The sequence below is a fragment of the Micromys minutus genome (genome assembly GCF_963924665.1).
Source record: "Micromys minutus genome assembly, chromosome: 22".
Taxonomy (NCBI): Eukaryota; Metazoa; Chordata; class Mammalia; order Rodentia; family Muridae; genus Micromys; species Micromys minutus.
This window is the reverse complement of record NC_137957.1, coordinates 6845382-6861497: the sequence shown is the minus strand read 5'-3', so window position 1 is coordinate 6861497 and position 16116 is coordinate 6845382. Positions and strand designations below refer to the sequence as shown.

The 16116-nt window shown below is 44.1% G+C and overlaps 1 protein-coding gene across 1 annotated transcript; it reads right to left on the bottom strand.

Moving 5' to 3' along the window:
* Window positions 1-867: 867 nt before the first annotated feature.
* Window positions 868-6825, bottom strand: LOC308435200 (17-beta-hydroxysteroid dehydrogenase type 6; the record flags this gene model as incomplete). Its single annotated transcript, XM_080935880.1, has 4 exons — window positions 868-1085; window positions 2948-3111; window positions 4923-5181; window positions 6513-6825. 4 exons carry the CDS (start codon window positions 6823-6825, stop codon window positions 868-870), a joined length of 954 nt encoding a protein of 317 aa, XP_080792006.1.
* Between the last annotated feature and the right edge of the window lie 9291 nt (window positions 6826-16116).

The window sequence follows — 16116 nt, the reverse complement described above, 5'->3', positions numbered from 1 at the left end:
GTACCTCCTTGTTCTCTTTTTGAAAAATGTTTTTTTTTTGTTATTACAAGTGTTCATTTATTGTTACTACATACTATATATATATATATATATATATATATATATATATATATATATATTGAATCATATGATTCTTCAATGTTCTCATGTAAGAATTTATCACAGAACTATCAATATATAAGTAATAGCATCAAAACAGGCTCAGTTGGGGGCTGGAGAGATGGCTCAGTGGTTAGAGCACTGACTGCTCTTCTAGAGGTCCTGAGTTCAAATCCCAGCAACCACATGGTGGCTCACAACCATCTGTAACTTCTGTTCCAGGGAATCTGAAGCCCTCACACAGTCAAACATTCAGCAAAAGACCAATGCACAGAAAATAAAAATAAATAAATCATAAAAAGAAAACCAGATTCAGTTGAGGAGTAGAAAGATGGCTCAATGGTTAAAGCACGTGTTGCTTTTTCAGAGAACCAGGGTTCAAGTCCCACCACCCACTTAGGGAGGCTCACAACTGCCTCTGCTCACAACTTGTGACCTCCCCAGACACTGACACTCTCATAAACAAACACACACAAATGTACATATAGTTAAAAATAAATCTAAGAGAGAAAAAAACCAATAAACTGTTCTTACATGGCTCTGTTTAATAGGACAGGGGAAACGTGGTTAAAATCATAGTTTTGTAGACTTGAAATATGAGCACCTTGATTAACAAGCTCGCTGCCAGCCAGGGTTAGAGTGGGGTTGAGAGAAAGGAAAAGACATCCGGGTAAGCGGTTTAGGCAAGAAAGCATATCCATGCAGATAGCTTGAGCTGGGAATAACTGAGTTATTTCTTCATCCCAAGAGCCACCGATCCAGGATCCTTCAGACTGCCTGAGCTGGCTTGCCCCTAGACAGGGCCAACATGTAGTCTACCAGTGACGTAGGCAGATAAGATAAAGGGATGAAGAAAAGCTTGGCGTCCCAGCCCGCGGAGTACCGGGTGCGAGGATGCGCGGAGGTCAGCGCATGCTCCATGCAGTCCGTGACGAGGCTGAGGTTCGTGCTGCACTTCATCAGAAGCTGTTTGCTGTTGCTGCAAACTGAAGAAGCGGAGGAAGGTCAGCCAGCTCTGCTCTGGGATGTTCTTAAGTTACCGTAGCGCGTGGTCATAGGAGTCTGACTACAGTTAACGTCTGTGAAAACCAAGAAAGACTCCAGGCCAGACCTGCGCTTCTCAGAGTGATCATCACAGACATAAAGATCAAACCTGTGCTTTTATTTAATTCTAGAGAAAAGTTTATTTTGGGATCCAAGGTGTGTACCACACCCTCCCTTAGTAAACGTTATTTTTAAAACTCAGTTCCATGACTAATTCAACAGAAATACATGGATCTCCTTTTTCAATGAGAAAATTTATTATTTATTTATTGAGTGCATATTTATATGTGTGTACACATTGCACAACACGTGTGTGGAGGTCAGGGGACATCTTTGTGGGGTTGGCGCTCTTCTACATCTTTATTTGGGTTCTAGGGCTGAACTCAGGTCACCAGGCTTCGATAGCAAATATCTTTATCAAGTAAGCTATCTTGCTGGCCCTCAGCTGTAAATCTGGGTATTTTTGTTATATATCATAAAATCTAGCCAGTTAAAGCACACAAACTGTTGAGTTTTAGTGTATTTAGAGTTGTATGATCATCCTCACATTGGAACTTTAGAACATTTTCTTCACTCCAAAAGTAAACCCTGAAGGATGGACATGTGACTCGGTGGTAGGGTTCCTGCCTACAACATGCATGGATGTCCCTGGGATTGATCACACGACATCGCATACATGTACACACACATACATATATGCACCCACATAGATTCACATGTAAAACGCATACATATGTACAGTTAAAACGTAAACACATACATATGCACAAACATACACACATGTAAACACATATGTATGTATATTGCATAAGCAAATACACATACAAACATACAATCACAAAGCCACTCTTTTTCTCTCCAGTCTCTATGAATTTGGGCATTTCATATGAATATAACCATGAATTGTATTCCTTATATATGTGCTTATGACTAGTAGCACATACCAGAGTGTTCACAGAAGCTGCCTGTCTTGTTTTTTTAATACAAACATACCCATTTTCTCTACAATCTCTATAAAAATAATCCAAACAACAACAAAACAAACCTGGGGCCAGGACGCTGCAGGTAAATCGTACAAATGCCATTGAGTTAGATCCTCAGAACCCACAGAAGCCAGGCCATGGCTGTAACCCCAGGAAGGAGAGAGGTGGCTCCTGGGACTTCCTGACCAGCCAGTCAGACTGAAGGGATGAGCAGCTAGTTCAGAGACCTTGTCTCACAAACTACGGTGGAGATCCCGGCGGTGGTGTACCCCTTTGACGTGTGGAAGGCAGAGGCAGGCAGACCTCTGTGAACTCAAGGCTGGCTTGTTCTACAGAGCTAGTTTCCAGGACAGCCAGGGCTACACAGAGAGTTGTACTAACTACTACTCGGGGGTTGTGGGGGACTAACATGGAAGGTGATAGATGACACCCAAAGTCCGCCTCTGCTCACTCCAAATGTGCAGAGGAGTACACCCCACACACACACACACAACCCCACACACACACACAACCCCCCCACACACAACCCTACACACACACACACAACCCCACACACACACACACAACCCCACACACACACACACAACCCCACACACACACACACAACCCCACACACACACACACAACCCCACACACACACACAACCCCACACACACACACACAACCCCACACACACACACACACACACCCCACACACACAACCACACACACACACACACACACACCCCACACACACACACAACCCCACACACACACACAAAACCCCACACACACACACAACCCCACACACACACACAACCCCACACACACACACAACTTACAGTTATCAAAAAACTGCTGTCCGTAGGACTCCTTGACATGCTCAGGGGCCGCTTCCCAAGCTTCCTTGGTTTTCTCAGTGCTTAGCTCTGCGTCGGTCATGCTTGTCTTGAAGCTCCCAGGCTCAATGATGCTGACTTTCACCCCGAAATCCTGAATCTCACGCCTGAAACCAAACTTTAAGTTACCACCTTTGATGAAAACCATCACCATTTTAACTCTCTCTCACACACACACAAACACACACGTGTAACAAATAGTTTTACTGCAGATTTTAAAGGACAGAGCCACCACGAAGTGATACACAACCTTGAATCTAAGCACTTAGGAGGCAGAGGCAGGTGGATCCCTATGAGTTCCAGGCCAGCCTGGTCTACAGAGTGAATTCTGGGCCGGCCAGGGCTACACAGTGAAACCCTGTCTCAGAAACATAAAATGAAGAACAAAAAATAGGAGGAAAACCCAGTAATTTAAACGTACCTGGACGGAAACATGATTATACTGACCCCTCTAACCATTACTCTGTTCTGCTCTTTTGCTTTGTTTAGATTTTATTTTACTTTGTATGTTTGTGTGTGCATGTGTGTACACGTGTGCATGCATGTAAATATGTGTTTATGTGTGTGTGCATGTGTATATGTGTGTGCATGTATGTATATATGTGTATGTACATACATACACGAGTGTGTGCGTATGAGTGTGTATGTGCCTGCATGCATGAGTGTTTGTGTGTACAGTGTGTATGTGTGCATGTGTTAACCATATCCCACTTGTTGGAGGTCAGAGTTCAACTGATAGGAGTCAGTTCTCCCCCTCTTGCATGCACAAGAAATGACTTAATAGATGTAAAATTCTTACAATATGGCCTGATAAATAATAAACACATGACATTGTTCCACAATGTAGTGTCATACAAGATACATGAATCTAGGGGCTGGAGAGATGGCTCAGTGGTTAAGAGCACTGACTGCTCTTCCAGAGGTCCTGAGTTCAAATCCCAGCAACCACATGGTGGCTCACAACCACCTGTAATGGGATCCGATGCCCTCTTCTGGTGTGTCTGAAGACAGCTACAGTGTACTCACATACATAAAATACGTATTTGTTTAAGGAAAAAGATACATGAATTCAGGAAAGGACATGTGCCTTAGTGTCCAAATGATTGCTTAGTGTGTATAGGGCCCAGAGTTCTATCAATAGTATCACACACACATACACACACGTGTTCATGCACGCACAAAGAGTTCTAGATTCAGGCAAGGCCTAGGGGTCCCATGATAAATTGAAATTATAGTGAAGAAAACAGGTTATCAAGTAAAGATTCAGAGTAAGGTGTTACATGGAGAGAGAGACAAGTTGTTTTCCAGGAAGAAAAACTAGCCACCCTCTCCTCAGAAGGGGCGTCTTATAAGGGATGCACCTTGAGAACTAAGTGTGGTGTGGTTACAGAAGCTAATGACCTCAGACCGGAGCATCATTCTGCCAAATCCTGACTTACAGATTAATTGGGGGGGGGGGGGGAATAAATGGGGAAAAAATGAATTCTGGCCTCAGTTTCTATGAACCAGTAACAATGTCCACATATCAGATTTTTGAACCAGACTCTGTAGTAGTGCACACTTTTAATCCCACACTTGAGAGGCAAAGCTGACAGATTTCATTGAGTTGAAAGACCAGCCAGGGGTTCGTAGTAAGATCCTGCCTAAAAAAGCTTTTTTAGCTAGACAATAGCACACACCTGTAACCCCAGCCCTTGGAAAGTTAGAGCAGTATGCTCAGGAGTTAAAGGCCAGCCTCAGCTACCTGTTTCAAAACAACAAAGGTTCATATTTGTAATCTCAACATGCAGAAAGCCAAGTCAGGAGGAGCGCCTACACTTGAGGCCAACAAGAGCTATAGAGTGAGATCTGTGTCACACAACAGAAGCAATGTGAGGAGCGAGGTAGCGTCTGCAACACAGGCATACGTGGCAGTTACCTTAGCACGTCTGAAAATGCCTCGACTCCATACTTGGAGCAACTGTAGAATCCACTAAACAATGCAACTCTTCCCAAAACACTGGAGACATTGACGATCCTGCCCCGAGCCTTCTTTACCAGGAAAAGCATGCTCAAAGTCACCTGGGCCAAACCAATAAGGTTCACTTGAAAGATAGACATGTAATCCTCTGGTCTGTACCACTCAGTGTAGGCAAGTGGTTGGAACACACCTGCATTATTAACCAAACCCCAGAGTCCTGAAACAACAAAACATATATCAATACTTATGTTCCTGATACAGACAACCACTTATATTGACAAATATTCCTCAATAAACAGCTAAGAATGCTAGAAAAAAAATAAGATTGAGACTAGATCTCTCCACATAGCCCAGGATGACCTGCAGCAAATGATGCTCTTCCTTCAACCTCCCAAATGCTGACAGAGGAGAGAGGAAGGAGCTATTGCTTTTTTAAAAGGGGGCGGTTTGAGTCTTGGTTTGGGGTTTTGTGCTGGTTAGTTTTAAATCATCTTGACACAAGGTAGAGTTATCTGGAAGAAGAGAACCTAAGTTGAGAGAAAATGCTTTCCTAAGATCAGGCTGTAGGGTATTCCCACATCAGTGATTGATGGGGGCAGACTTAGCCAACCCTGAGATGGTGATCCTGGGATTTATAAGAAAACAGGTTGAGCAGGCCATGGGAAGCAAGCCAGGAAGCAGCACCTATCCAAGGCCTCTGCATCAGTTCCTGCCTCCAGGTTCCTGCTCTGTTTGAGTTCCTGTCCTGACTTCCTCCATAATGAACAATGGAATGGAAGTTTGAGCCAAATGAACCTTTTCCTACCCCAAGACGCTTTGGTCATGGTGTTTCACAGCAACAGCAACTTTAACTAAGACAGTTTTTATTTTATAAGTCAGACCAAACTCTAAGGAATGCAATAATCTAGAGAAAATAAATAGAACCCTGATTGCAGGTTTAAATTTTAAGGAAATTTGTCAACCACTGTGAACTTGGAGGAGCATAGTGAGGAGGAGGAGGAGGAGGGGGAGGAGGAGGAGGAGGAGGAGGGGGAGGAGGAGGAGGAGGAGGGGGAGGAGGAGGAGGAGGGGGAGGAGGAGGAGGAGGAGGAGGAGGAGGAGGGGGAGGAGGAGGAGAAGGAGGAAAGAGGGAAGAGGTTTGCACAACACTTCTGGACTTTAAATTCTAAGGAACCTGGGCTCCAGAGACGGCTCAGTGGTTAAGAGCACCGGTCAGGAGCTCTTCCAGAGGACCTGAGTTCAATCCCCAGCAACCACATGGTGGCTCACAACCATCTGTAATGGGATCTGATGCCCTCTTCCGGTGTGTCTGATGACAGCTACCATGTACTCATACATGAAATAAATCTTTTTTTAAAGAAGAAAAAAAAAGAAGGAAGGAAGGAAAGAAGAGAGGATGGAAGGAAGAAGGAAACAGAAAGAAACAAAATCATGACAGCTTCAAGTGGCAAAGCCAGTGTTTTAAAACCTGTTTCTTGGCATGTATACATGATACAGCCTTGCCTATTCTTGCCTAAACAAATTAAAAGTGAAAATATTTCTTTGTACCTTTGTCTCCAACACGCTCCTTCACCCACTGAGTGGCTCCCGAAATACTCTCTGTCTTGGTGACATCAAGGATCACTGTCTCCAGCCTGTCAGATGTCTTGCTCCTCAGCTGCTCAGCTCCCTTCTCAGTCAGACATGCAGCCAGCACCCTCATGCCTCTCCTGTCCAGCTGTCTGGCCAGCAGGTTCCCAAAGCCAGAGTCACAGCCGGTGATGAAGACATACTTGTCTTGGAGATGGCTCACCACCTGCCTTTCACGATACCAACGCAGAAGGTGGTAAAGGCCCACAAGAGTCACCAGGTAAAACCACATTATCCCTGAGTAGAAAGAGAAGAGATTTTGTCAGGCAAAAGGCTTTGGATATGCTTTAGTAGAAGACTACTTGCACCAGCCCAGGTCTTGATTGCCAGTAAGAGAAACAAAGAGAAGGCAGTAAGGGTGTGACAGACATCTTAACAGGAGTTCTATACACAGTTACACAGGGCCAGGTGTTGCAGCAAATGCCTATGATTCCAGTACCAGGAAGAGGGAGGCCAGAGTGTCAGCCATATGTCAAGATGGTATCTAAGAAAGAAGAAGAGTTTCATATGCTACAAAGAAACATTGCTAGTTTTGTCTCAAAAAAAAAGGTGGGGGGGGGAGAGTCTGGAGAGGTGACACTGCAGTTAAGAGCAATTGTTCTTCCAGTGAACCCAGATTCAATTCCCAGCACCCACATGTCAGCTCACAACCATTTGTAACCCAACCTCAGAGGATCTGACTCTCTCTTCTGGTCGCTGAGGGCACTGCATTACACGGTGCACAGACAAACATGCAAGCAATGTATCTATACACATAAAATAAAAATTAGGGCTGGAGAGATGGCTCAGTGGCTAAGAGCACTGACTGCTCTTCCAAAGGTCCTGAGTTCAATTCCCAGAAACCACATGGTAGCTCACAACCATCTGTAATGGGATCAGATGCCCTCTGCTGGTCTGTCTGGAAACAGCTACAGCATACTTGCTTTAAGGATCGTACAGTGGCAGTTGAGGCTACATCAGACAGGTATTTGTTTAATGGGAAATCAATTAAAAGACTCAATAATTTGAGTGACTTAATACAAGCAAAGCATTTGTAAATATAGACCAGCCTGAAGAGCTGTTGAAATTCATCTAATTGGCCATGATGTATCTCAATCGGTCCAGTGCCTACTTAGCACACATCTCAACTACTACATAGGAAGTCTGAGATCGGTCACATGAGACCCTGTCTCAGAAGGGTAATGGAACCTACATGACATGAAAGCAAAAGCTTTTCAGAGAGAAGTGGTAAGAAAAGGGGGGACAATAATGAAGTAATGATATGTGTACATCAAATGCAAATGCTAAGCAGTGGTCCATGGCTCCTCAGGCTAACTACAAACAATTTAAAACGAAAAGGAGACAGGAAAAAGTTGCCTGTCTCTGTACAGAGCTCTGGAGAGCTGCTCACTTTCTTTTGTTGGTCTTTAAGCATTGGCTACTATGTAGTCACTATGAGTAAAGGTCAAAGGTAAAGGTAACAGGCCTCCCCCACCACGCCTGCAAGATGAGAATCTACACACTTCAGATTCCTTGTTCATCATGAAGGTATTCCTGGTGCCAACACCTAACCCCCTTTCTCCTAGTTTGTGCTCTCTTTCTTCTTAATTTTTTTTAAGACAGGGTCTTGCTATACAGCCGTGGCTGGTCTGGAGCTCACTATTAGATTAGGCTGGCTTCAAACTCACAGTTTGCCCACCTCTGCCTCCTGAGTACTAGTCTTAAAGACATGCCTCACCACATCGGACTCTACCACTCTTCCTTACAGCTTACTCTAATCCTAGCAGGCAGTTTCCAGTATGCCCCAGAGGGCAAGTTTTTCTGGTTTTTCAACATTACTATGCTGCCCAGTCTGGCCTTGAACACCTGAACTCAAATGATCCTCAGCCTCCCTCTTAGCAGGTACAAAAGACTGGCCACACTATATCCAGATGCACAGTTTTGCATTACCTTTGCATTTGGTTCAGTACATCTTTCATTTCTACCCAACACTTACCCAATTAGAAAATAATATATATTATTATATCTCATATATTATATCATGTTTTATATTGTATATTATATGCCATATATTGTATTATATCATATATCACATATTATAGATCACACATCATATATCACATATATATCACATGTCATTTGTCATATATCACAGATCACATATCATATGTCACATGTAATATATCACTGATCACATACCACATATCACATGTCACATATCACACATCACATGTCATATATCACAGATCACATACTATTTGTTACATGTCACATGTTATATATCTCAGGTCACACATCATATATCACATATCAAATGAGAGTCAGGTCAAACATCATTTTCCTTCAGCAAACATTTACTTTGAGTCAGACATTTGGAAAGTGTGAGGCACTGACCCACAACCAGCAGCAGAACAGTCCATCTGAGCCAGGTGTGGTAGCATATTGCCTATAATCCTTGCACTAGACCGGCTAAGGCAGGAGGATTACAACAAGTTCAAAGATAACTAGGGCTACACATCAAGACACTACCCCCAAACAGCCAAAAAGAACAAACTAACAAACTCACAGTCTTCTCTCTGTTGAATTTTCAGTCTTAGTGTGAACACAGATGGTGCCCAGGGTACAGTCAGAAAAGACAAGACAGTAGGAGAGAGTTAGAGAAAGGGGTTCCATGGGAGGGGGGTAAAAAGGTGAATAGAGATGAATATGATCAAACTACATTATATATGCACATACCAGGGTTCTCCAGAGGAAAAGAATTGGTAGATTAATAATATATTACAAAGGAGGTGTTTAGATTGGCTTACACAATGCTCACAGACAGCACACTAGACAGACTCAGTGCCAAACACCTCAGCAAGTTCAGTCTGTCCTGGAGGCCTCAGATCCTCAGTCTGTGCTAGCCCAGAGAGGAGTTCCAAGCTAATGAGAACAGGTAGCCAACAGTCTCTCCCTCAGATTTGGGTCTAGACCTCCACCAGAAGGTGCTGCTTCCTCCGGGGTAGGGGCTTCCTTCTTCTGCTGCTCCCTTACAGACCAGCCCAGAGGCACTTAGTTTCCAGATCTGATCAAGTTGTCACCCTGAAAGATTAACTACCAAATTCCCCCCTTTGGTCGTGCCCTATTTTGTGCTAATTTCCAAATGAAGACAACAGTGTCATAATTCCACCTGTCTTATATAGAGCTAGAAATGCACTGTTTGGGGTTTTGGGGGTTTTGTGTTTTTGTCTGTCTTACATAGAGCTAGAAACGCACTGTTTGGGGTTTGGGGGGTTTTGTGTTTTTGTTTGTAATTTAGTTTTTTGAAACAAGGTCTCACTATGTGTCTCTGGCAGTCCTAGAACTCGTTACATAGACCAGACTGGCTTTGAACTCATGTAGACCTGCCTTTCTGCCTCCAAAGTGCTGGGATTAAACGTGTGCACCACCGTACTTGGCTACTGTTCTTTTCAAAATGATATTGTCATTAGTTCTTTGAGAATTTCATATATATTCTGGTCACATAGCATGGTCGATATATTACCTCCTCCTAAGTCCTCCCCTAGAGCTGCCATATGGGTGGGGGGAATTGAACCAAGGTCCTTTAGAGAGTAGCCAAGACTCTTAGTGCTCTCTCTCTCTCTCTCTCTCTCTCTCTCTCTCTCTCTCTCTCTCTCTCTCTCCCTTTTTAAGTAACCCCTAAGTAACCCCCTGAATCCCTTATATATATGATGTACAATGAGGGTCACTCACTGGAGGACAGTCGACATACTCTTTCTCCCTCAACAGCCATCAAATATCAGTAATTCCTCAACTAGGGGTGGGGGCTGAGATGTTGGCAGCCATAGGTCTGTGTGTACCTGTGCAGGCGACCACAGAAGTGATAGGCTCACAGGCGCAGTTGTCCTGTCACGTCCCCATGGCGTTGTTAAGCCGGGGGTTTTGCCAGCTCTTGCTCCCACAGCTTTCAGCCTCCTCTTCCAAGATATGCCCTGACTCTCAGGCAAGGGGGTCAGACACAGGTGTCTTATGTACACCGAGAACCCCACAGACACCTTTTTCTCTGCACTGTGACTAGCTTCGAGTTTCTGGAAAGGGATTATTCTTAACAGAAGTGTTCACAGTAGTGACACGTCTCATTTCTGCGGTGGACCACGTGGTCTTAACTGAACATCCTGAGTTTCTTCTACTCTCAGCAGGAACCTCAGCAAGTCAGTTCTTTACCTGAAGGGGGAACGCAAATCTTCTTTTCTGAAATGTTTATTATCTTTCCTGGATGGTGATGTGTAGTTTCCCACAGGCTTTAATTACAGAATGTGGTAACACCAAGAGATGCCTTCAAGAACTCTCTGCCCTCCAGATCTATCCAGATACTTCTTCCCCAAATACCTTTCTCATCAACTGCTCTTCCCACATGCCTGACCATTTCGCTGTAGCATTGGCTACAGTGCATGAATCGGTGTTTGCACATTTGGCCATTTTTCCTTCAAAGCAAAATTCACAACCATATGTACTGCCTCAAGTTCTGCTCACTGAGAAGCTCTGCCTTCCCCAGTGTCCTTGAGGGTTGTCTCAGAAAGGAGCTGTAATACTGTAATACTACAACTGTCTTCTGGGTGCATAGAGTGCATGGCTACCCACAAACTAGGTCCTAATAGCCTCTCAGTCTTCAGTCAATCAATCACAGGCCACACCCCACCAAGCCAAAGGTGTATGTTTGGGTGACATTATAATATTTGCAAGACCCATATGCATCTAGGTAACTTCTTCGTGTAACTGACCTGTGCCCTAGACCCAATCACACACATGCCGCACCTATTTGGTGGTGGGTTGTTGCTGTTCACATCCAACTTTGCAGTTGGGTGTGTCAGACAACACCCAGCTCACGTTGGGCAGCTCAGGTTGCAGGGTAGCTTAGTGGCTCATTATTTATTGTATGTATATGACTACACTATAGCTGTCTTCAGACACACCAGAAGAGTGTGTCAGATCCCTTTACAAATGGTTGTGAGCCACCATGTGGTTGTTGGGAATTGAACTCAAGACCTCTGGCACTGAGCCATCTCTCCATCCCAAGAAAAAAAAATTTCAGAACTGTAACAAAGTCCTTCCTCAAGCAGACCTAGTCTCCCCTTCATTTGAAGAGTTTTAGGTCTTCAAACTAGCTCAAATCTGGAAATGAGTTAGAGCCTTAGTTCTCTGCTGTTTTGACTTGGGGTAGCCTTTCATTAACTTGTTCTAGAAATTCTCTGCATACACAGAGAGCTTTCTACCGATTTCCATGGGAACACCATGGAACACCACTAACGCTAACATCAGTTAGGGGGGGGTCTGCACAGATCATTGTGAACATCACTTCGGCTACACTGCAGCAAGAACACTTGCCTTGCCTCTCATACTTCACCTGCCCCTGGACACTCCGAGACCCATCGCACTCAAGTCAGTAAGAAGCCACAGTCCCCACTGTAAGATTTGGCACAGAAAAAAGCAATAGCCAAGCTCTTCAAGTAGAATGAGCTCCTTTCACTAATCCATTTCTTATTTATGGAGGGCAAGTCTTCTGGATCCTTTCACACGTGTCATGATGTGTACATGGCCAACAGACACACACAGGCACACATACACACATATAAACATAGGCACACATATATACACAGGCACACATATATACACAGGCACACATACAGACACATACAGGCACACATATAGACAGACACATACATACACACACAGATACACTTCACACACACACAGGCACATATACAGACACAAACATCTAGACACACAGAGACACACAGTACACACACATACAAATACATACAGACACACAGACACATACAGGCACACATACAGACAGACACACACAGACACCTACATACACACACAGATACACTTCACACACACACAGGCACACATACAGACACAAACATCTAGACACACAGACACACACATATAGACACACAGAGACACACAGTACACACACATACAAATACATACAGACACACAGACACATACACATGCAGGCACACATATAGACACACACAGATACACTTCACACACACAGGCGCTCATACTGACACACATACAAACAGACACAGACACACATATAGACACAGAGACACACAAATACACACAGACACACTTACATACACACACAGGTAATCTAGCACAGAACGGTTAGAAAAACCAGGAAACCAGGTAACAGCAGACCCGACTGCTTATTTTACAGCTCACTTTACGAGCTGTCTGTCCCAGCCTTCCATAAACCAGATCCAGCAAAGATCATGAATGACTTCCTACTTGCCCTAACGGATGGGCACGTTCTCTCCTCTCTTGGCTCCTGCGAAGTCATTCCTAGCTCTCCTGTTCATCGATTTCTCTGGCCCTTGCTGGCTTGTCTTCCTCTGCTATCTTTACGTGAATATCTTTAACAGAACTACCCTGTATTTCTTTCTCTTCTCATATCCACATTCCTACCTGGTGATCTTGGTCGTCATCCTGACCTCAATTCAAGTGGCCCCGAATCTCTGATTTCAGCCCAGATCTCTCCCCTTGCATCTAGCCTCTGATTTGCAACCGCCTGCTGAACACCTGCCACCCGGGTCCATCTGACACCCACATGCTTAGCCTTTGCTTTACATGCAAGCCCTGAACGAGCTACAAAGAGTAGCAGAAGTTCATAGACGTGCTACGTGAACTCATAGCATTTAAGTCTTTCTGGGGAGGTTGCTTAAGGAAATCTCACACGCACTAAGCACTACCACTGAGCTGTACACCGAGCCCTAGAATTCATAGAATTAAATTAGAGAACAGATGGCACGCATGCAATATGTCCCAAAGGGCAATACACGCAGATACTTAACATTGTCACACACGGTATGCGACCAGGAAAGAAGGCTGAACGCAGTGACTCCTTGAATTCAACCTGTTAGGAACTGAAGCCATCATGCTTTGTGGCTGTCTGTCCTTCCTCTTGCACATGCATTCCCAACCTACTTCTAGTTGATAAGTATTTAACACTCTTATCAGCACCTACAAAGGTTCAAGAAAGTCCCCTTCTATCCAGTTGCCAAAGTCCACAACTCGATCATTATTTTCATCTCTTTCCTCCTTCCCCACACGTAGACATTATTAATTCTGTCTCCTTAAGTTACCAGATCCATCCCACCTTTTCCTCTTCAGAGATTCAGGTCGTGGGTCTCTGTCATCTGATCCCAGCATCTAAAACTGCCTGCTGTTTTCTCCCCTCCTACCTGCTGGTCTGTGGCTCTAGAAATTTCCTAATGCACAGTTCTGGTTGTGTCACTGGAGAATGATTAAACCCAGCAGTGAAGTGGTGTACTGTCCTAGACACCCGGGAGGTTGAGAATCGTAAGCTGGAGGCAAACATAGTGACACAGTGAGAAAAGAACATTGATCCTCGCTGTTTTCAGAAAATCCCAAATTTCCACAAAAGATTTTGATACTATGTTTTGGGGTGAGTCTAATAACCTTTTATTTTACACAGTCTGCTGGGAGAGGGCTGTATTCAAAGCGTAGGTAGCATTATGAACAACAAGAAAATGTGCACAAGAAGACAACAAAGGTCTAGTAGGTTAATTTATAAGTAAACTTTAAACGACATCGTTTAGTGGACACTTGCGATGTTCTACAGTGGATGCTTTGTTTGCCTTCATGACTGTCGCTTGCTTTGGACTTAGGAAAGAACCATGTGGGGCTCAACTGAAAGCATCCTTGTTAAACAAATTCGGTCTTTACAAACAGGCTGTGCTACTGTGCTGTAGCTTTTTTTATATAACACTATCAAATTTAAGCTGAACTATGATCGAGAAGCATCTAGGAATTCTCCATCCTGTGTCAATCAAACGTGTCCTATCTCCTCCCTTCTGTCCAGAGGAGGAAACCAACCAGCACACAGGACTTCAAGTCTTCTAAGAACTTGTTCAAGTATTTCTTTCTCTTCTCATATCCACATTCCTACCTGGTGATCTTGGTCGTCATCCTGACCTCAATTCAAGTGACCCCGAATCTCTGATTTCAGCCCAGATCTCTCCCCTTGCATCTAGCCTCTGATTTCCAACCGCCAGCTGAACACCTGCCACCCGGGTCCATCTGACACCCACATGCAGACTGAGATACAAATTATTTTTTTCCGCCATAGTATTTTCCGCCCCCAAACTTCTCATCAGTCACTTTCCTTTCACTTTGATGGAGCTGAATAAAAGTGAAGGATGCATTCCATTTACCATCATGTTCCTGAGCTTGGCACACAGCGCTTGCCCCACGCTGCCTCCTAGACCGACCTCTCGGCTGAACTATTTATATGGAGAGCTACCAGCAGATTCCCGAACACACCATGCCCTTCGTACATCTGCATCTGTATTTCTGTGCCAGTCTTATTATTATCTTAAGGAGCTGCAGCCATAGAGGGTTGGGGATGTGGCTAGGGGGTTAGGAGCACTTGCTGTTCTCCTCCAGAGGCCCCAAGTTCAGCTCCCAGCACACATACAGCGGCTCACACCTGCGTGTGAGGAGGATTTGATGACCTCTTCAGGCCTCTGTAAATACCCAGACATATGTGGTTAACACACACACACACACACATTTAACAACAGTTTTAAAATGTCTAACTACCCCTAGAACATTTTATTGCCCTTGTCTGTGTCTGGTGTCCCTTCTAGACCTTCACTGCCTCAGGAGCATAAACCATATCATTAATTTTTTCTCCTAAAGCCTATCTTTGTACCCAACCTAGATTGTGTTAGTATTATAGACAGAGCCTACAGGGTAAACAGATACAGATATATGAAAAGGTTACTGGGGGCATCGGCTCACAGAATTGTAGAGGCTGAGAAGTCTCGAGACAGGCTGTCTGTAACTGAGGTAGGTCTCAGTTCAAGTCCAGGTCTCCAGATCCAGGGAAATTGCTCACATAACCCTCAGGGTAAGGCCAAAGGATTCAGCGAGACACAGGTTGAGTCCTGGATTGCTGGGAATCGTCTCTCTGCCCTTGGGGATGGAATTAAAGTGTTCCAGGTTTAGGAAAGAGGAAATCACCTTTCTTCTGTCCTACTTGTTCTTTCTGGTCCCCTAGCTGATTGGACCGCTCCTGCCCACAGGGAAGGCGGGTCCTCCCACCCAGATTAGCAGTCCATTCACCAACACCCCCTTTAAATAACCTCACACCCAGAAACAATGTTTTACCAGTGTTCTGGGTATGTCTTGATTGAGTCTAGGTGACATACAAATCTAAGTATTACACATTTATTCATTAATTATCTGCAGACTAATAGAGTAAATGAAAGAAAGTCTAACTTGACATGGTGGCCACTCTTGAAATGTTGTGTTTAGGAACTGGGGCAGTGCGATGAAAGTCTGAGGCTGACCTAGGCAATGTAATTCCCATCACCTCCAAAATGTTAATATTTTTAAACCATGTAAGAAATAAAGATTTAAAAAGCCACACCCCCCCAAAATAAATTACTCTTTTAGTGTTAAAACCATGTAAAATAGTGCTGGAAACTAAACTAAAAAGAAACCCCAAATAATTGGTATCTCAGTCTGC